This window comes from Carassius carassius, chromosome 20, assembly GCF_963082965.1.
Source record: "Carassius carassius chromosome 20, fCarCar2.1, whole genome shotgun sequence".
NCBI lineage: Eukaryota > Metazoa > Chordata > Actinopteri > Cypriniformes > Cyprinidae > Carassius > Carassius carassius.
The window spans coordinates 32,789,729-32,809,728 of NC_081774.1; the positions used below are offsets into that span (position 1 = coordinate 32,789,729).

Genomic DNA, 20,000 nt, shown 5'->3' on the forward strand with positions numbered 1-20,000 from the left:
AACATTGGAACACACTAAACCAATCTTACCATGAAGAGTTACCCATCCAAAATGGAGATAAACCACTTCTCTAACCTCTTCAGCAATATAGACAAAAACCATTAACAAAACTCACTGTACAATAGACTATGTGTTCTAGAGTCAATCATTAAAGAGTACCAGAACACCCTAGATTATACCGTTGCACTAGCTGAACTGTGCCATAATATACAAACACTTAAATCCCAAAAAGCATGTGGTATCGATGGCATTGTAAATGAAATGATTAAATGCACAGAGCAAAAATTCAAACTGGCCATTCTTAAATTGTTTAATATCATCCTTAGTGCAGGTGTATTCCCCATCACCTGGCACCAAGGCCTCATCACCCAATTCATAAAAGCAGAGACAAAGGAAAAACATATGACATCATCAAATCCATGTACACTAATAACAAATTTGCTGTTAAAATTGGCAATAAACACACAGATTTCATCCCCCAGAATCGTGGCGTGAGACAGGGCTGTATCTTAAGCCCTACTCTATTCAATATCTACAATAATGAACTAGCAAGAGCCCCAGAACAGTCCCCAGCACCCGGGCTTACCCTACTACTACTGGGGCGGCAGTGGCTCAGGGGTTCATGTAGGTTGCCTACAAACCGGAAGGTTGGTGGTTCAATCCCCGGCTCCACCTGACCAAGAGTCGAGGTGTCCTTGAGCAAGACACCTAACCCCAGCTGCTCCCGACGAGCTGGATGGCACCTTGAATGGCTGACACCGCATTCGGTGTATGAATGAGTGTGTGAATGGGTGAATGTGAGGCAAATTGTAAAGCGCTTTGGATGGCCATGTGGTCTGTTGAAAGCGCTATATAGATGCAGTCCATTTACCATTATCATTACTAGACACTGAAGTTAAATGTCTTCTGTGTGCAGATGATCTAGTGCTGAGGGTGCACACCTTCTGTCACACATGGGCCTTGTCAGTTAACCTTAAAAAGACAAAAATTATGATATTCAAAAAAAGTGCCATTGACGAAAACCAACATCATTTCAAATTATAAACAACATGCCCTTAGAACACACTAAAAAGTACACATGCACTCTATGGATGTGATGTCTGGGCCGGGGTCCACTCACAAACCAAGACTTCACCAAATGGGACAAATGGGAGCCAGCTGCTCTAAGAACTGACTTTACAATCCAAAACCACAGCTAGACTTAAGGCCCGTTCACACCAAGAACGATAACTATAAAGATAACGATATTAGCGTCCACACCAGCGAACGATATTGTCTGTGTATCCTAAGCGGACGCGCGTCTGCTGCTTTAAATTCTCGAGCTCATTACAGCAGGATTGATTCTGATTGGTTGGCAATGTTTTATCGTTCATCAGGGGAACAAAATCGTTCTGAAAGTGATTCCAATGATATCGTTTCCCTGTGCCTTTATCGTTATAGTTGTGGTGTGGACTCTGCTATTCTTTAATATTGAGAACAATTTTTAGAACTATATCTTTATTGTTATCTTTATAGTTATCGTGCTTGGTGTGAACGGGAATCACAAAAAACACACACTTTTCATGGAGGGACCCAGATCATGAAAACACAGAAAGAGAAATATCTGAAACATTGGACAGAAGCAACAGCTCAGCAAAGAAAATTAGAATGCTATCTGTCTCTAAACAGAGAATATACATTGGCAGACCCTAAACTAAGAAAAGTCCTGACCATGTCCAGACTCTGTGACCAGAACCTCACTATAGAGACAGACCTGGCTGCCAGAAGAAGACTGATTGTGTCCACACTGCACACAACATGAAGTGGAAACAGAACTGCACTTTTTAACAACATGCCCTAATTATACACAGATAAGGGAAACGTTCCTCCCCTGATTTACAAACCAGGACAAAGACTTCAACCAGATACAACAAAAGTACAAACTGCCATACATTCGGGGGAAACCCCCAACAAGCTTTAACCTGACTGCAAGCTTCGTCAAGTCCTGCTATGATAAAAGAACAAGCAGCAGAACAGAAGCACAATCACAGCCGGAAGAAAACACTGTACAACACAAACACAAACACAAACTGACATGACAGGATCCAGTCTTTCTCATGTCTCTTTACTGGAATTTTTATTAGTACTTTCGTCTTACTGAATCCAGATATATAGACTCTATAAGCTATACATTTCTATTCTTATGTATATTTGTGTTAAATGCCTTTTAAAACGTTTCCATGCTTTGGCAATGTAAAGATAATTTTTGTTACCATGCCATTAAAGCTTCATGAATCTTTAATCTTGAGTAAATGAGTGAGTTTGAGTGAGTGAGTGAGTGAGTGAGTGTGAGTGAGTTTGAGTGAGTGAGTGAGTGAGAGAATGGATGAGTGAATGAGTGAGTGAGTGAGTGAATGAGTGAGTGAGTGAGAGAATGGATGAGTGTGAGTGAGGGAGTGAGTGAATGAGTGAGTGAGTGAGAGAATGGATGAGTGTGAGTGAGGGAGTGAGTGAGTGACTGAATGAGTGTGTGAGTGTGAATGAGTGAGTGAGTGTGAATGAGTGAGTGAGTGAATGAGTAAGTGTGTGAGTGAGGGAGTGAGTGAGTGACTGAATGAGTGAGTGTGAATGAGTGAGTGAGTGAGTGAATGAGTTAGTGTGTGAGTGAGTGAGTGTGAGTGAATGAGTGAGTGTGAGCGAGTGGGTGAATGAGTGAGTGTGAGCGAGTGGGTGAATGAGTGAGTGAATGAGTGAGTGTGAGTGATTGAGTGAGTGAATGATTGATTGAATGAGTAAATAAGTGAGTGTGATTGAGTGAGTGAATGAATGAGTGTGATTGAGTGTGTTAGGGTAAGTGAATGAGTGTGAGTGAGTGAATAAGAGAGTGGGTGAGTCAATAAGAGAGTGAGTGATTGAATGAGTGAGTGTGATTGAGTTAGTAAGTGCGAGTGTGAGTGAATGAGTGAGTGTGAGTGAATGAGTGTGAGTGAATGAATTAGTGAGTGTGATTAAGTGAGTGTGAGTGGGTGAATGAATGTAAGTGAGTGAATAAGAGAGTGAGTGAATAAGAGAGTGAGTGAGTGAGATTGAGTGTGTTAGGGTAAGTGAATGAGTGTGAGTGAGTGAATAAGAGAGTGAGTGAGTCAATAAGAGAGTGAGTGATTGAATGAGTGAGTGTGATTGAGTTAGTAAGTGCGAGTGAATGAGTGAGTGTGAGTGAATGAATGAGTGTGAGTGAATGAATTAGTGAGTGTGATTAAGTGAGTGTGAGTGGGTGAATGAATGTAAGTGAGTGAATAAGAGAGTGAGTGAGTGAGTGAGTAAATAAGTTAGTGCGAGTGTGATAGATAATAAATATTATGATATGATAGAGTATGATAGAAAATAAATTAAAGACACAAGTAGGAACTGAGTTTTGGTTTGTGTTTTCCTGACATCTACTGGTCAGCGTGTTATAAACTGAGGAAGATCTTTAAAGGGATAGTTCACCCAAAAAGGAAAATTATGTCATTAATGACCCGTGAGACCTCCGTTCATCTTCAGAACACAGTTTAAGATATTTTAGATTTAGTCCGAGAGCTTTCTGTCCCTCCATTAAAAGTGTGTGTACGGTATACTGTCCATGTCCAGAAAGGTAAGAAAAACATCATCAAACTAGTCCATGTGACATCAGAGGGTCAGTTAGAATTTTTGAAGCATCGAAAATACATTTTGGTCCAAAAATAGCAAAAAAAAAAAAAAAAAAAATCTCTTTTTTCAGCATTGTCTTCTCTTCCGGTCTGTTGTGAGTGCATACACTGCAGTTTGTGATATCCGGTTCATGAACGAATCACTCGATGTAACTGGATCTTCTTGAACCAGTTCACCAAATCGAACTGAATCGTTTTAAACGGTTCGCGTCTCAAATACGCATTAATCCACAAATGACTTAAGCTGTTAACTTTTTAATGTGGCTGACACTCCCTCTGAGTTCAAACAAACCAATATCCTGGAGTAATTCATTTACTCAAACAGTACACTGACTGAACTGCTGTGAAGAGAGAACTGTAGATGAACACTGAGCCGAGCCAGATAACGAATGAAAGGTTGACTCGATCGTTCACGAGTCAAGAACCGTTCACACCAAGCACGATAACTATAAAGATAACGATAAAGATATAGTTCTAAAAATCGTTCTCAATATTAAAGATTAGCAGAGTCCACACTACAACTATAACGATAAAGGCATAGAGAAACGGTATCATTGGAATCATTTTCAGAATGATTTTTTTCCAGCTGATGAACAATACAAACATTGACATCCAATCAGAATTCATCCTGCTATAATGAGCTCAAGGATTTAAAGCGGCAGACGCACATGCGCTTAGAAGAAACAGACGATATCGTTCGCTGGTGTGGATGCTAATATCGTCATCTTTATAGTTATCATTGTTGGTGTGAACAGAGCTTTAGTCATTTGTGGATTAATGCGTATTGGAGACATGAACCGTTTAAAACGACTCGGTGTGATTTGGTGAACTGGTTCAAGAAGATCCGGTTACATCGAATGATTTGTTCGCGAACCGGATATCACAAACTGCAGTGTTTTGAACTCTCTTTCACAACAGACACGGAAGAGAAGACAATGCTGAATAAAGTCGAAGTTTTTGCTATTTTTGGACCAAAATGTATTTTCGATGCTTCAAAAATTCTAACTGACCCTCTGATGTCACATGGACTACTTTGATGATGTTTTTCTTACCTTTCTGGACATGGACAGTAGACCGTACACACAGCTTCAATGGAGGGACTGAGAGCTCTCGGACTAAATCTAAAATATCTTAAACTGTGTTCAGAAGATAAACGGAGGTCTCACGGGTTTGGAACAACATGAGGGTGAGTTATTAATGACATAATTTTCCTTTTTGGGTGAACTATCCCTGTAAATGCTCACTTGATTCACGTTTAAATTCCTACCATAATGCCGTTTTTTTAATTCTTTACTTTTTAATAAACGATTGTTTAGAATTTAGTGAACAGTGTTGCAAAAATCACAATTAAAAATTAGAATGTCCTCAAAGTGAAACTGATTTACTAAATACTAAATATATTGACTTATCTTTTTTTTTTTTTTTAAATAAACTGTTTTAAACTCTTAATTGAATATTAATGTAGTTTAGTTATTTAAGAACGTTTAAAATTGTTATTTGGACAATAAATGTATTAAAAAATAATGCCTTCCCCTAATCTCATCCGTGTCATAAAGTTCTATATTTTGTGATAATGCTATACTGCTTGCCTGTTGTGCTTCACGAGCGCTTTTCACGCCTTCATTCATTTGAGCTACTTTGAGATAATCTGATTTTGAGTGTTAGTTTAGCGCGGTAAAAAATAGGCTTCACCAGGCGCAGAGAATATGTATCTAGTTGCCATGACAACCTCTGGCTGCTGAAGTATGTAATAATAGTAAAATCACTTGACTTCAGAAAAGCTGCATCACTGAACAGTCACCTACCAGTTGCAGTCCTCGGCTCGTCTGTCATTATGGCAGCTGAATCTGGGAAGTTTGAGTGATCCTGTCTGTCATAAACCTTCACAAAACAGGAAAGCCCCAAAACGTCACTAAACACGCCCACTTCCCGAAACACCTGCCGAAAGTTTTGCTGTGGCAGAATTCCAGTGCGTGCCAAGACCTGTTTTTACCTTCTTAAAAACTAAAATAAAAATGATTAAATCAATCAGTTCCCCAGACAGGAAAACAGCGCAACAGGCAACATGGCAAATACAGTCAAATACAAATGACCCGAAGTCATAAACACAAACAGACTCATGACTCAGTCCTGTACTTCTAGACAGTGTTGGGGAAAGTTACAGTTAACGTCGTTATGATTTACTTCAGACTAATTGTTAGATTTTTTGCGTAGTTATTTAACTTTGCAAAAATTGTTTTCTGAATTCAACGAAATCTATTCATTGTTAGCTAATGTGTCAGGAAGGTAACTAACAGGTGAAAAAGTTTTTCCACTCTCACACTGTGCCTGTAAGAATAAAGGTAGTGTTGACACATTAACTTACTTTAACCAGAGTTACAGTAAACAGTCTGAGTTATTTCCCAGATGAGCCCAGTTTCTCAGTGTTTCCTGACTCTCCTGTGCCCTTGCTGAGAGAAATCAGGAAGAGCAGAAACAGAGACACTTCCTTTACGGTTGCCAAAAATATCACTTCGGATTTTGTTTAGTTTTTTATTTTTGTTGTTAAAAAAGCAACATGCTAGCCCAGCCCAAAACAAAAGGTGATGCAACATAACTAGCTAATGCAGTTAGTTACTTTTGTCCTGAAAAAAGGCGATATTGCAATGCATTACTTTTAAAGAAAGAAAGAAAGATAGAAAGAAAGATAAACCTGTTAACATTATGCATCAGTCTATTAGTGCGCGTGCACGGAAGTGAATAAAATCCGTAACAGATCTGATAGTAACGTTAGATCCTTTAACATTGGATCGTATGTAGAATGATGCGGTGTTCATGTAAAGTCTAGACTTCTAAACACACACAATCCACGCACAGGAGGAACACAGCACAAATAAACACTTTAGTCTTCCTCCTCTGTTTCAAGAAAACATATCATAGTTGAAACAAGGTTTTAAATTATTTGATGGCAGATCGATGTAGCCTATGCATGATGATCCACTGCTTATAAAACTATATAATGTGTGCAAAACAAGTGCGATTTTATGAAAACAACAATTAATGGGAAAAAATTAAATTTTATCTTGTACAACTGAAATATGTGGAAAATGTACTTCATGTCTACCCCTCGACGTGAAGCACGAGCTTCTGCTGCTGGTGTGTTCAATTCAGTGCACTCGCATTCTGATTTAGAACGCGGCCGTTGTGACGTCACAGGGCACCCCCCCCCAAGCGCGATGACGTCACTAGCGCAGCCTATAAAAGGCCGTCGCGGCAAGTCTTGAATCATTCTGATTCTGATATCCCCATAAACAGCCATTCAGAGAGAACGATGGCGGAGCGCAGCACTCAGAGCACTTCTGAGTCCCTTCTGTCCTGGAGACAGGAGCTTGTTCACCTGGTACGAAATCCTCCGAGGGAGAAGCCTGGACCTAAAGAGGTGAAGTGGGCAGATCTGTGCCACAGATTACCCACAGAAGCCAAACCACCGCCTGGACGACCCAAGAGCTGCATGAAGCTCACCAAAACCAACTTTGACTATAAAGAAGAGCCTTACTGCAGCCTCCGGAGCCAGTCGAGGCCGCTCCCCTCGCCCTGGAGAGATGAGGTGAGGAGCAGGTGGAGCACACCTGGAGCTCCTGACACAGGGATGCTGTCCCGTCTGAGACACATGCCCACCACTGCCTCCAGCGGCATCCTGAAGACCCTCCTGAAGCTCACCCAGACGAAGTGGGAGCATCTGGCTGAGACGGGGACGTTCCTGGTGGATCCCGTCAGGGGTCCGGAGCCCGGGAGGGTGGCCTGGCCCGACACACCCATGATCCAGAGACATTACACCCCTACAGTGGAGAGAAACCTCCAGGAGATCCTCCAGCAGACCTTAAGAGAAGCAGATCTGCTGAGGGAAACGGCTCTGATCAAGCCTGGGAACTCTCCCTTCACAAGCTGTGGGATCTGGCTGAAGGAGAGAGTCCTGGGGCGTCCCACGCCCAAGAAGAGCTGCCTAAAACAAGGCAAGGCCCGGCGCGTCCCTGAAGACCAGGCCAAGGAGGTCAGATACCTCACCTCTCGTCAGATCCAGACACCTGTGCAAGCAGAGCTCGTCAGCGAGCTCAGAACCGTCACCTTCATCTCCGAGTGTGAGATCGACCTGATCTGATTCCTCACAGCTCTGACAAAACTGAGTTAAACAGTGCAAGGTCTTCATCAAAACAAGCAGAACAAACACAGATCAAGGCATTTAACAAAACAGATCAATAAATATTAATAAAATCTTTAAAAAAATACACATTTATATCTATCTATCTATCTATCTATCTATCTATCATGCAGTATCTTTTTGAGATTTCTATGTGAAGATGTGGACTATTAATACATATTTTATAAAAGGGATAAATGTGTAAATATATATTTACACTATATATATAATAAATATAAATCTATATAAGACTATATCATGAATATAAATAAATAAACACTAGAAATGTGAGCATTTAACAACAACCAAAAAATGATGTTTGTAAATGTACTATAAATATACATTTAAAAATAAAAATATCAAATTAAAATCAAAAGTAAAACCTTACTTTTCCAAAGGTGTGACCGTTTCGTGTTTCTACGTCTCTAAATGACAAACACCTAGACACTGGAAGCTTGGATTCAGAGCTTTAATATTCTTAAATGTGTCAGACACACACACACACACAGACACACACACACACACACACACAGACACACACACACACACACACACACACACACACAGACACACAGACACACAGACAAACACACACACAGACACACACACACACACACACACACACACAGACACACACAGACACACACACACACACAGACACACACACACACACACACACACACACACAGACAGACAGACAGACAGACAGACACACACACACACACAGACACACACACACAGACACACACACACACACACACACACACACACACACACACACAGACACAGACACACACACACACACACACACACACACACACAGATCAGGTGTGTTTTATTGCTGAATCCCAGCGTCCCTCGGAGACACTCAATGCTTCAGGACGGTTCGTCACACACTCATATAAACTCATGCAGTGTCTAAAGTTCTCCAAATCACACTATTGTTTAAAAGATGGTTTAGTTCGTTGAAAGGTTCAGTTTTCCACACGAGTGGAGTTCAGTGGCGCTGATGCTTGATTTTTGTGCCAACATTAAGAGCCGTAATGTTCAGTCCAAACGACTTCCTGAAGCCACGTCTCAGTCGAGAAGCAGTCCTGGTCAAAATGAAGCGAGATGTTCTTGATTCTTCCCTCCGCTGATGTTTGATCGTAACATGGTCCTGGAGAAACTACCTGAGCTGTGAGTGATTCTTTAAACTCCTTCTGATGAGTTTCACTAACTTAAAAATAAATCATATAAAAAAAAAAAAACAGATAAAAGAAAAGGACAAACATGAATAAAAAACAAAGATCTTCAGGACATTTGCTGACAGACATCACGAGAATCCAAAACAAGCCTGCAAAGAACATAAAACCATCATAATTCACACCACCACAGAGAGCCTTCGATGAGAAGAAAACACTTGATACAGGAGTGAAGGATCCAGTCTGATCCAGAGCTGTGAAGGAAGCCTCCTGAAGGGGAACCCAAGGGATTGTGGGATGCGCTGGTGCAGGCGCTGCTGTTGGAGCGAGTGCAGTCAGTGCAATAGTGCTTCAAGAGCTGGAGAACCCACTGATCTGAGGATGTTCTCTAGGGCCGGTGGAACCTGCCACACACAGACGACGCATCACGTTCATGAACACGTTCAGTAAAAAGAAGATGATGATCCTCAAAGATGGTTTTGTGCTCCAGGGTCAGATATTAGTTCATGTATTCAGACTACTTTAGAGTTTAGATTGGCATCACGGAGCGTATTAAACATTAAATTACACCAGAGTTCCCCAAAACAATAATAACTAAATAACTCTTAACTATAAATGAAACACCCGAACAGTAAAAATAGAAATATTTCGTTTATCTGCATGTCATTGTGAAATTTACCAGACACCAGAGAACTGTAAAGATGTAATCTAAATTATTTATATTACTTATAAATTACAAATGTATATAGGCAGAAGAATTTCATTTTTCAAGAAGAAAATTAAGAGAGATCAATAGATTATAAATTATTTACTGTAATAGTGTTAGTGTTATTTAATCACAAAATCAATTAAAATAAATTATTATAAGCATTTTAAAATGTATTATCTACAAATACAGAATTCTTGCATTATCTGATTATGTAACCCAGCAGCAAGAACATCACTTTCTGCCTTTTTTTGTCATCTTATGGTTTTGAATAAAAAAGCTGCTTCACCTGGTCAGATGACGGCTGGACTCGTGCACCTCCATCTCATGACTCTTGAAATCATTCAGCTCTTTCCTGATGGCAGCCTGCAGCGACACACACACACACACACACACACACTGAAGTATTCTGAAGATGTCTTTCATATTTTCCTGGACCTTACCAAGTAAATAACAGTGTCAAGGTGCAGGAAAATATGAAAGACCTCTTCAGAATACTGCATCTGCCATCAGCGATTCCACTGGAACGTTATGAAGCGACAGGAAAACTTTTTGCACACAAAGAAAACAAAAACAACAACTTTATTCATCAGTTCCTTTCGTCAGCTGTCTCCTCTGTCTCTCCACTTCACAGTATGCTCTTCTGATTCAGCCGTGCCACAAGGATGCGCTGTTTCTACTGCCGCGTTTCCACCGAAATTACCCGGAACATTTGTACCAGGAACTTTTTTTCCCAGGAACTTTCCCCCCCTCCGACCTGTTGCTTTCTGCGTTTCCACCGCAGTCTAAAGTACTGGGAAGATTAGGCAATAGACTGGTGACGTAGATCTGCGCGCGTTTCTCAAGACAAAGTACGCTGATTTTGGACGTGCATCCTCGGTAGTTCAGTCTAGAGCCCTGCACGGGCCTCAAATCTAGGCCCAAGCTCGGCCCTGGCCCGGCCCGTGTCCGACAGCTCATCAGAATTATCAGCCCGAGTCCGACACGAGCCCGTGTTTTTATTTATTTATTTATTTTATTACACAGCAGAAGCCTGTCCTATTTGCAACAATTAAAAATGGGGTCAGTTTTGTGTTTTGTTTCTTTTCATTTCTTTATCAAGTTAATTTAGAAAAATGTTTGGAGCATTTTTTTTTTAAAATGACGATTTACGTTAATCAGCCGAGCCGACAGCGAGTAGCCTAAAACATATTTAATCAATTAAGCCTCTCAAATTAACGCTAATACTTTACTTGGCTACAATAAAATCCATAGATATAAAACACTTCAAGCATATCACACAGATAGTTAGTTTTAGGGATGGGCGTTTTCCACAAATATCACATTCGAATATTTGAGCTCACAAAAAACGAATATTCGAATATTCGTTTATTTAAATTAAGTTTAATGAGTCAGACGTTATTTTTCAGCAACATTTATTGTTTCCGTCATTTTGAACAAGCTTACAATAAGCTTGAACATTACACATCGTGATTTGTAGCTGAAAACCTTTAACAATGCGTGCAAACATACAAAAGTACAGATTAAAAGCAAAAAAAAAAAAGTGAACAAAGAAAAAACGTAAAGCAGCCTGCAGCAATTAGGCTATTGTACAGAATGTAGCTTACACTTAACTTTTAAACTGTCAGCAAATCTTTTTTTCTTTTTTTCTATTGTTTCAAATGTTCTTGTTAAGAAATACGGGCATGTAAACATGATCGGGGGAAAGTCAGCTCCTTAGTCTGTTAAGAATAAGGCCGGCCGCGGAGAAAACACGCTCTGACGACACAGACATTGGCGGGACTCACAAATAACGGTGTGCTAAGCGAATACGTTTTGTGAAGCGCTTCGTGTTTTCGTTTCACCACTGAATGGGATCCTCATCTGGTGGAATACATGACTCCAGCAAGAACTGTTCCCACTCGTCTCGGCTGGACTCTCTGTAATCATCGCTGAAGAACTGGCTCAGCCTTTTCCGAAGAGTGGGCATTGCATCTTCTTCATCGTGGCGACTGCATCCGCACCACTCGCATTGAGGAAAATGTTCTGATAATGTTCAAAAAAGTTTTTTTTCTTACTTCTTCTCTCATGTTTTCATCGAGAAACCTGAGATGTTTGTGCCGAGGGTCTAGGGCAGACGCGAGAAGAGGAGTTTTCACTGCATTCTCCAAGTTAGCGGTGTTTATTCATTGCTTGAGAGGGGGCGTTCACATATCGCGTCTTTTGCATGCTCAAGTTCGTTATTTTCAATGTAGGCGAGCGGTATGCGCGCTCATAATGGAAGCGACGCGGTCGCGATGCGCACGCGGTGCGACGCGGTCCCGTTATTTCCAGGCGCGTCCGCACAGCATCGATTTAAAAACATCTCAACTTTTCAGAATGCCGCAAGCGCAGCGCAGGTCATGTGACAAGAACTAAACATTCAACTTCATCCTCTCCTGTAACAGCGTTGAAAGCTCAGCCAAGATGAAGGAACAGCTGATCATAGCTGTATATGGATTGCCATTTTGAAATAAATTTAGTAGCAGAGCTACTGAAAGCGATTTTTTTTGTGCTGCAAATCCATTTATGCTTTGCTGAAATTTCCGCGTCTTCATGGAGAGAACGCGTCGCCTCAGGAGCGCTTCTGCCCGAGCGCTTTGGAAAGAAGGAGAAAGCGGAGCGCATAGCCTTTTCCACGCCTTATTAGGCGCGATATGTGAATGGCCCCTTAATCATTCATTAATTATTTTTTGCTTGCATACACCTTCAAATATGCCGTGGAGAATCACAGAAAGTGACCAAATTAGGTTTTATTGTGAACTTTTTTTTTTTTTTTTTTTGCGAAATTCGAATATCATTTTTATTTATCGAATAATTAGAGCAGAACGAATATTCGAATGTTCGACTATCCGTGCATATCCCTAGTTAGTTTAATATATGTTTATTTATTAAACCACAGTGAGTAAAAAAAAAATTAAATAGTGAGGCAGGCTCGCAACAACGCTCGCAAACGAAATGAGAAATAGCCTACAATCTTAACAAATTAAATTAATTAAAAACAAACTTGCAGGTTATCTTACCTCAAAAATGCACCACAGAACATGTCCATTTTTTTCCCATTAGTTTCCAACAGTTAAACGAAAAAATAAAGTCCAGTCAAATGTAAAGTTAGAACAGTCTCTTACAGAGCATCATGGAGAAAAAGAATAGCATCCAGAGTGGAAGGTTTTAACCCAGTCCTCCTCTCTTCCATCACTCTTCCCGCTGCGCTGAAGACACGTTCACTGCTGCTGATGGCGGGACACGAAACACAGAGCGAGCCAGTCTTGACAGTCTCGTGCTGTTTTCACCATAGCAGCACATCTCGTCCATCACCTTCCATGTTGTGATTGAGGCGCATGTATTGCTGTACTTCATCGTCGTCATCCTCGTCCTGCTCCACAATGTTTTTAAACTCGGCCAGCGCTCTCTTCTTTCCTGCGTGGCCCGCAACAACAGGTGCAGACACAGAAATGCTCGCTGCTGCATGAATCATCATTTTATAATTATTAGTTGGCCAACTAGGCTATGATTAATACATTAATTTAGAGGCCTATAATAGCTACTACTACAGTAAGTGGATATAAGTGAAGTATAATCGTGGGTCGCGCTGACGGAAAAGCGTGCGTGAGACTGTCATGTCAGTATGTCAGTGTAATTATAACGGGTTGAATTATCAGAATATGCAAGTTATGAGGTTATGAAATGTCTAGGTTTGTTTTTCTGTCGTCGACGTCAACTTCTCTTTTTTTTTTTTAAATTAATGTCTAAAAATATAAATAGAAGGATAACCCAAAAAAGGCCCAAGGCCCAGCCCGCATGTGAGCTATAACATGAAAATTGGCCCGAAGCTCAGCCCTAGGGGCATCGGGCTGAAATGCAGGGCTTTAGTTCAGACTTTGTGCATTCGACTCGGGAGTGTGATGTCTGCGACGACGCAAATCCAGTAAATCTGCAAACAGCAGCATATACTTGATAACTTCAGTCAGCTGACCATAGCTACTGCTATTTTCCTCTCTGTATATTTACAATAAAATGAAATAGGATATCAAATACCACTGCCTCCTTTCGTTTTCATTTAAGCATAAGAACAGCTGCAGAAATGTACTTAGTTCAGGGATATACAGCCATTACAATGAAATGAAATATTATATAGATTTGCCTTTTTTATTAGAATTTTAACATAGATAAATTGAATACAGACCAAAGAAAACCTGTTAGATTTACCCCGCAGCTGAATTATATTTTATGTTTAACCACTAAAGAGACATCAGAGCCAGCGGCACACATCAGAAGGTCTAGCCGAGGAGAGGTTGCTTCTCGACAGAGAGATGATCACTGAGCTCCCGCTGATCACGTGGAGCTCACCGTCTCTGAGATCGGCCAAACACATCTTTAAATAGGCGCTGTCTTTATAAATAAACCACAGATTTGAGTTTTAAACAAACAACTACATTCTCACCTGAAATACTTTTAAAATTACATTTCATGACACAATAACAGTAATATGGTGGTTGAACCCAACCAATGCTGCGTGAACTCAACCAATCAGGATGTTAAGTGCCCAAGTCCCACCCCCGAAAGTTTCTGAGGGGCATTTTTTTACCCTGAACTTTTAGTTCCTAGTTCCTGCGGTGGAAACACAACGAGTACCAGGACAAAGTCCCTAGTTCCTGGGTAAAGTTCCTGCGGTGGAAACACGGCTTACATTTCTACATGTTTCTAAAGAAAACAGCGCATCCTTGTGGCACGGCTGACACAGAAGAGCATACTGTAAAGTGGAGAGACACCGAGCAGACAGCTGACAAAAGAAACTGATGAATAAAGTTGTTGTTTTTGTGGTTTTTTTGTGTGCAAAAAGGTTTCCTGTCACTTCATATAAGCTTCAATGATTATTGTTATTGATTATTGTTAGCTACAAATACTGCTTAGTGAAGTTTTCAAATACTGTTCACAAATCAACTGATAACAGCACAAACTGACCGCTCTGTGTTCATCATAATTCAGTGATCACATCTCCACACTCACCTTGTCGGCCGCTGTGAGTCTCGTCCAGGGTTTGTCTGCTCGTCTGTCGTAGTCCTGAGCGTCCGACACCTCCACGTAATCACAGAAGCGGGTCAGGATCCGAGCTCGACGCAGATCCTCCACCGTGGGCCTCTGACTGAGCTGAACACACACACACTCAGCATGAATCAACACACACACACACACACACACACACACACACACACACACACACACACCTTGTGTGAGAGCCGGCGTCTGATCTCTCTCTTCTCCTCCATCTGCTCCTCCTCATTATGAGCTGCAGGTCAGAGGTCAGAGGTCAGAGGTGCTGTGTTCACATCACACACATACAGTGTTAAAGGCTGAATCGAGTGACTTCAGACATGTCAGTTTCATCCGTGAGGAGCAGACTGCATCATGGGAAGTGAACACTGGTGTGTAAGTGTGTGTCTGGGTTGTGGACTCACGTTTGAGGATGTTCCTCTGCTCCAGCTCTTCAGCCGTGGGTCTCTGACTCAGTCTCCTGTTCAACACACAACATTTACAAACCGTTCTTTCATCACCTACAGGTGCTGGACATATAATTAGAGTATCAAAGTTTATTTCACTAATTTCATCCAAAAAGGGAAACTTGTATATTATGTTCATTCATTACACACAGACTGATATATTTCAAATGTTTATTTCTTTTAATTTTGATGATAATAACTGACAACTAAGGAAAATCCCAAATTCAGTATCTCAGAAGATTGGAATATAACTTAAGATCAATACAATTGAAGGATTTTTAGAAATCTTGGCCAACTGAAAAGTATGAAGATGAAAGGTATGAGTATAAGACAGGACCTGGTCAATGTTAACCTTGAAGCTGTGTGGATTGATATTTTGCTTCCAAAAAGCAAACCAATTTTGTGTGGTGTTGTTTATATACCTCCAAATCCAAATGACTTCATCCGAACCTTGGAATGCGTCAGTGTAGGCTGTCATGATTTTTGAAACCAGGAAGTCATATTAATGGCAGATAATAATATTGATGTTTTGAATACAGAAGGTCCACTATACAATGGCTTTTGGGATTTTCTGAAAATGCATGGTCTAACCCAATTAATTAGTGTTCCAACCAGAATAACGGAGCATAGCCAAACTGCTATTGACCACATCATTGTATCTGACACAAGTAAAATCCTACAAAGTGGTGTCATTGTGTATGGAATTAGTGACCGTTTTTTAACCTACTGTACCAGCCAAGTCAAGAGAGCTCAGATCAAATGTCACAAATCTGTGAAGAGCAGAAGTTTAAAAAGGTATAATGTTAATACTTTTCAGGACATACTTAATAATATCAACTGGATGGAAATTACCAACATATGTGATGTTGATACAGCATGGGATTGTTTTCAATCTATTTTCTTGAAAATACTTGACAAGATAGCCCCATTAACAGAGACCAGGATTAAACAAAGATCACAGCCTTGGATTAATAATGATATTTTGGACACCATTTACTTGAGGGATATAATCTTAAGTGAGTTTAAAAGAACCAAACTGCTTTATCTTTATAAAGAATATAAAAGTTCTTAGAAATAAGGTTCAGCGAATGGTGGATGAGGCGAAAAAGGATTTATGTCTAAAATTGAGGAGCATGAAAAGGATCCCAAGAAATTATGGTCAGCTCTTAGGCCTTTGGGGATAAAAGGGAACCCTAAGCAAAAACAAGGTAAAATAGGCCTAGATATTAATGGGTCCATATTGTATGATAAAACAAAAAGTGTTGGCAGATACTTTTAATAGTTTCTTCACAAAAATTGCAAGTCATCTGGTGCAGAAGCTTCCATCTGCGTCAGGTGTTTTTAGTGATCCACAGAGGGTGCATACGTTTTATGAAGAAAAGGGAGTTCAGCCAAACACTTTTTATTTCATACAAGTAACAGAGGAGCTGGTACTAAAAAAAACTCTGGGTTTTTAAAAAAAAAAAAAAGGCTACTGGGTTTGACAACACCCCTGCCAGATTTCTTAAGGATGCTGCTGAAATAATCACTCCTGTCATAACTTATCTTATTAATTTATCTATTGAAAAAAATCATAGTAAATTTAAGGTGGTTAGAGTAATACCTTTATTTAAAAAGGGGACGAAATCTGATCCTGGAAATTTTCGCCCTGTATCTATCTTGTGTTCAATATCAAAAATTGTGGAAAGGATCATTTATGAGCAAATAGACAGTTATTTAGCAGAACATAACCTTTTATTTGACTTCCAATCAGGTTTTAGAAAGGCCCTTCCACTGATACCTGTCTGCTTTATCTTACAGACTTTATTAGGAAAGAGGTAGAAAAGGGGAATTATTGTGGCATGGTGTTAATAGACCTTCAAAAGGCCTTTGATATGGTTCAGTATGATGTCCTTTTGAACAAACTAAAAGCCCTAGGATCTCCTGCATCTCTTCAGTGGGCAGAGAACAGGTGGTAGATGTGGAAGGGTGCTTGTCCTCACCACTTAAATTAACTTGCGGAGTCCCCCAGGGGAATATTTTGGGTCCTCTCTTTTTTATTATATGTCAATGATATGCCGTCAGCTATAAACTGTAATTTGTTTTTATTTGTAGATGACTCAGCTATTCTAGTCTCTCATAAAGACAAATCAGAGGTGGAAAGGCTGCTTGGTTCAGAACTCGTTAACCTCAGTGTTTGGCTAACAGACAACAAGTTGTCTATCCACCTTGGCAAAACAGAGTCAATTCTTTTTGGGTCCAGAGATAAACTGAAAAAGGCTATGGGGTTTGGGGTAGTCGTAGCTAATGTTGAAATTACAGCCAAGGAAGCAGTTACTTACTTGGGCTGTATATTAGATAAACTATCAGGGGAGCTTATGGCTCGAAAATATTATCTCAAAGGTAAGCCAAAGGCTTACTAAGTTCCTGGCAAGAATATCCAGCCTCTTAGATATTAAAACATTAAAAATCCTGGCTGATGTGCTTGTTCAATGTCATCTTGACTATGCCTGTACATCTTGGTACACAGGCACTACTAAAGGTCTTAAAGACAAGCTAAAGATCTGTCAAAATAAACTAATCAGAATGATCCTTAAATTACATCACAGAACGCATCTTCTTTCTGACCATTTCTCAAGTCTTGGGTGGCTCAGAGTGGAGGAGAGGGTTTCTCAACTTAAACAGTTTAGTTTATAAGATAAGAAATAATCTGGCACCCAAGTATTTATGCGATTACTTTTTAAAAATTAGTGATACGCACAATTACTGCACCAGGGGGAGTTCGACAGATTACAGGCCCTGCCGCTTTAAGAGCTGTGTGGGAAAGTACTCTTTCCTATACTCTGCAGCTGTCTTGTGGAATGGTTTACCTTTAAACCTTAAACTGTTGAGCTCTTCCTATTATCATTTTAAATCTTCAATAAAAAATTGGTTATTAAACTTATAAAGAAAGGAAATAGAAATCCTTGAAGCAGTAGGAATACTGTATTGTCTGCTTGTGTGTCTGCTTGTCTTTTGGGAATTTAGTCCTTGTTTCATTTTTTTTTATTGTTTTTTGTTTATTTATTTGTATTTTTTATGCCCCCTTTCTTCATTGTCCTCAATGTTGTTAGTACATGTACTGTTACTAATCTTCCATCTTAAGGACCACAATGGAAACAAGCCTATGGGCTTTTTGTGTTTTTATCCTTTTGAACACTCTGTGTTGATTGTTGTTGTTCAATAAAGTATTCAATCAATCAATCAATCAATCAATCAATCAATCAGTTCACACACATTACCATTGCTTTACTCACTGTAACTTGCTTTAATGGCGGATGAATGTCTACCTTTGATAACGGGTGAGGACACCGAATGCAGCTACAGCTACAGGCCGTGGAGAAGCAGATTTGTGACCTGGAGGTGAGGCAGGCCCAGCTGAGAGAGCGGAGATCTGCGCTGGAATCCTCCCGGGCTGATGATCACAAGTCCGGGGTAAGTATACAGCGTGCTGCTAACAGTCCCACCACGTGTTTCTCTGCACAGGCCCGGTGCACACAGGGTGCAATCTTCCCAGATGTCCTTCACTCCGGCGCCTGGTAAACCTTCCTGGTATACAGCTGTGTTGACTTTGGACCTCAGAAAACACAGTGGTCCAACACCAGCAGATGACATGGCACCCCAAACCATCACTGACTGTGGAAACTTTACCCTGGACCTCAAGCAACGTGGATTGTGTGCTTCTCGTCTCTTCTTCCAGACTCTCGGACTCTGATATCTAAAGGAAATGCTAAATGTCCTTCATCAGAGAACATAACTGTGGACCACTCAGAAGCAGTCCAGTCCTTTCTGAAGCGAGACGCTTCTGACGCTGTCTGTTGTTCAAGAGTGTCTTGACACCAGGAGTGCGACAGCTGAAACCCATGTCTTACATACGTCTGTGTGTAGTGATTCTTGAAGCACTGACTCCAGCTGCAGTCCACTCTTTGTGAATCTCCCCCGCATTTTGAATGGGTTTTGTTTCACAATCCTCTCCAGGGTGCGGTTATCCCTATTGCTTATACACTTTTTTCTAACACATCTTTTCCTTCCCTTCGCCTCTCTATTAATGTGCTTGGACACAGAGCTCTGTGAACAGCCAGCCTCTTTTGCAATGACCTTTTGTGTCTTGCCCTCCTTGTGCAGGGTGTTAATGGTCGTCTTTTGGACAACTGTCAGGTCAGCAGTCTTCCCCATTATTGTGTAGCCTACAGAACTAGACTGAGAGACCATTTAAAGGCTTTGCAGGTGTTTTGAGTTAATTAGTTAATTAGAGTGTGGCACCAGGTGTCTTCAATATTGAACCTTTTCACAATTTTCTAATTTTCTGAGATACTGAATTTGGGATTTTCATTAGTTGTCAGTTGTAATCATCAAAATTAAAAGAAATATATACCTTTGAAATATATCAGTATGTGTGTAATGAATTAATATAATTTACAAGTAGGGCTGAAACGATTCCTCGAGTAACTCGAGTAACTTTTTTTTAATGTGACAACACGTTTACGGCACCCACAAAGCGGAAGGAGACACAAGCGCTGCGTCCAAGTCAGCAGTGTTTTGATTTGAGGGTGCGCATAGATATATACACTGGAGGGCGCGGACAAACGTAAAGAGAACGTTGTGGCGTGTGTACATTGCCATATAGAGCTGGCATACCACAACTAGGGCCCTATGATTTCCACGATGATTATGAATTCCCCTATGATTACTACTAAAAAAATCATTTTTAAGGTTTAATCATTTCTT

The 20,000-nt window shown here is 40.4% G+C and overlaps 2 protein-coding genes across 5 annotated transcripts in view; both read right to left on the reverse strand.

Annotated features, from left to right (window-relative positions):
• The window catches only part of LOC132096932 (C-C chemokine receptor type 2-like), a 10,462-nt gene extending 4,961 nt beyond the window's left edge, over nucleotides 1–5,501 (reverse strand). The window contains exon 1 of the mRNA XM_059502617.1: nucleotides 5,474–5,501. Coding sequence (XP_059358600.1) covers nucleotides 5,474–5,501 — 28 coding nt within the window. The remainder of the gene's footprint in view (nucleotides 1–5,473) is intronic.
• Nucleotides 5,502–9,383: 3,882 nt separating this feature from the next.
• Nucleotides 9,384–20,000, reverse strand: part of LOC132096915 (phosphatase and actin regulator 1) — a 27,354-nt gene continuing 16,737 nt past the window's right edge. For all 4 annotated transcript variants that reach the window (XM_059502604.1, XM_059502602.1, XM_059502601.1 and 1 more), the window contains 5 exons: nucleotides 15,213–15,268; nucleotides 14,982–15,043; nucleotides 14,764–14,904; nucleotides 10,025–10,101; nucleotides 9,384–9,433 (listed from right to left, as the gene is read on the reverse strand). In XM_059502604.1, the coding sequence (XP_059358587.1) occupies nucleotides 9,418–9,433; nucleotides 10,025–10,101; nucleotides 14,764–14,904; nucleotides 14,982–15,043; nucleotides 15,213–15,268 (352 nt within the window). In that variant the 3' untranslated portion in view covers nucleotides 9,384–9,417. The remainder of the gene's footprint in view (nucleotides 9,434–10,024; nucleotides 10,102–14,763; nucleotides 14,905–14,981; nucleotides 15,044–15,212; nucleotides 15,269–20,000) is intronic.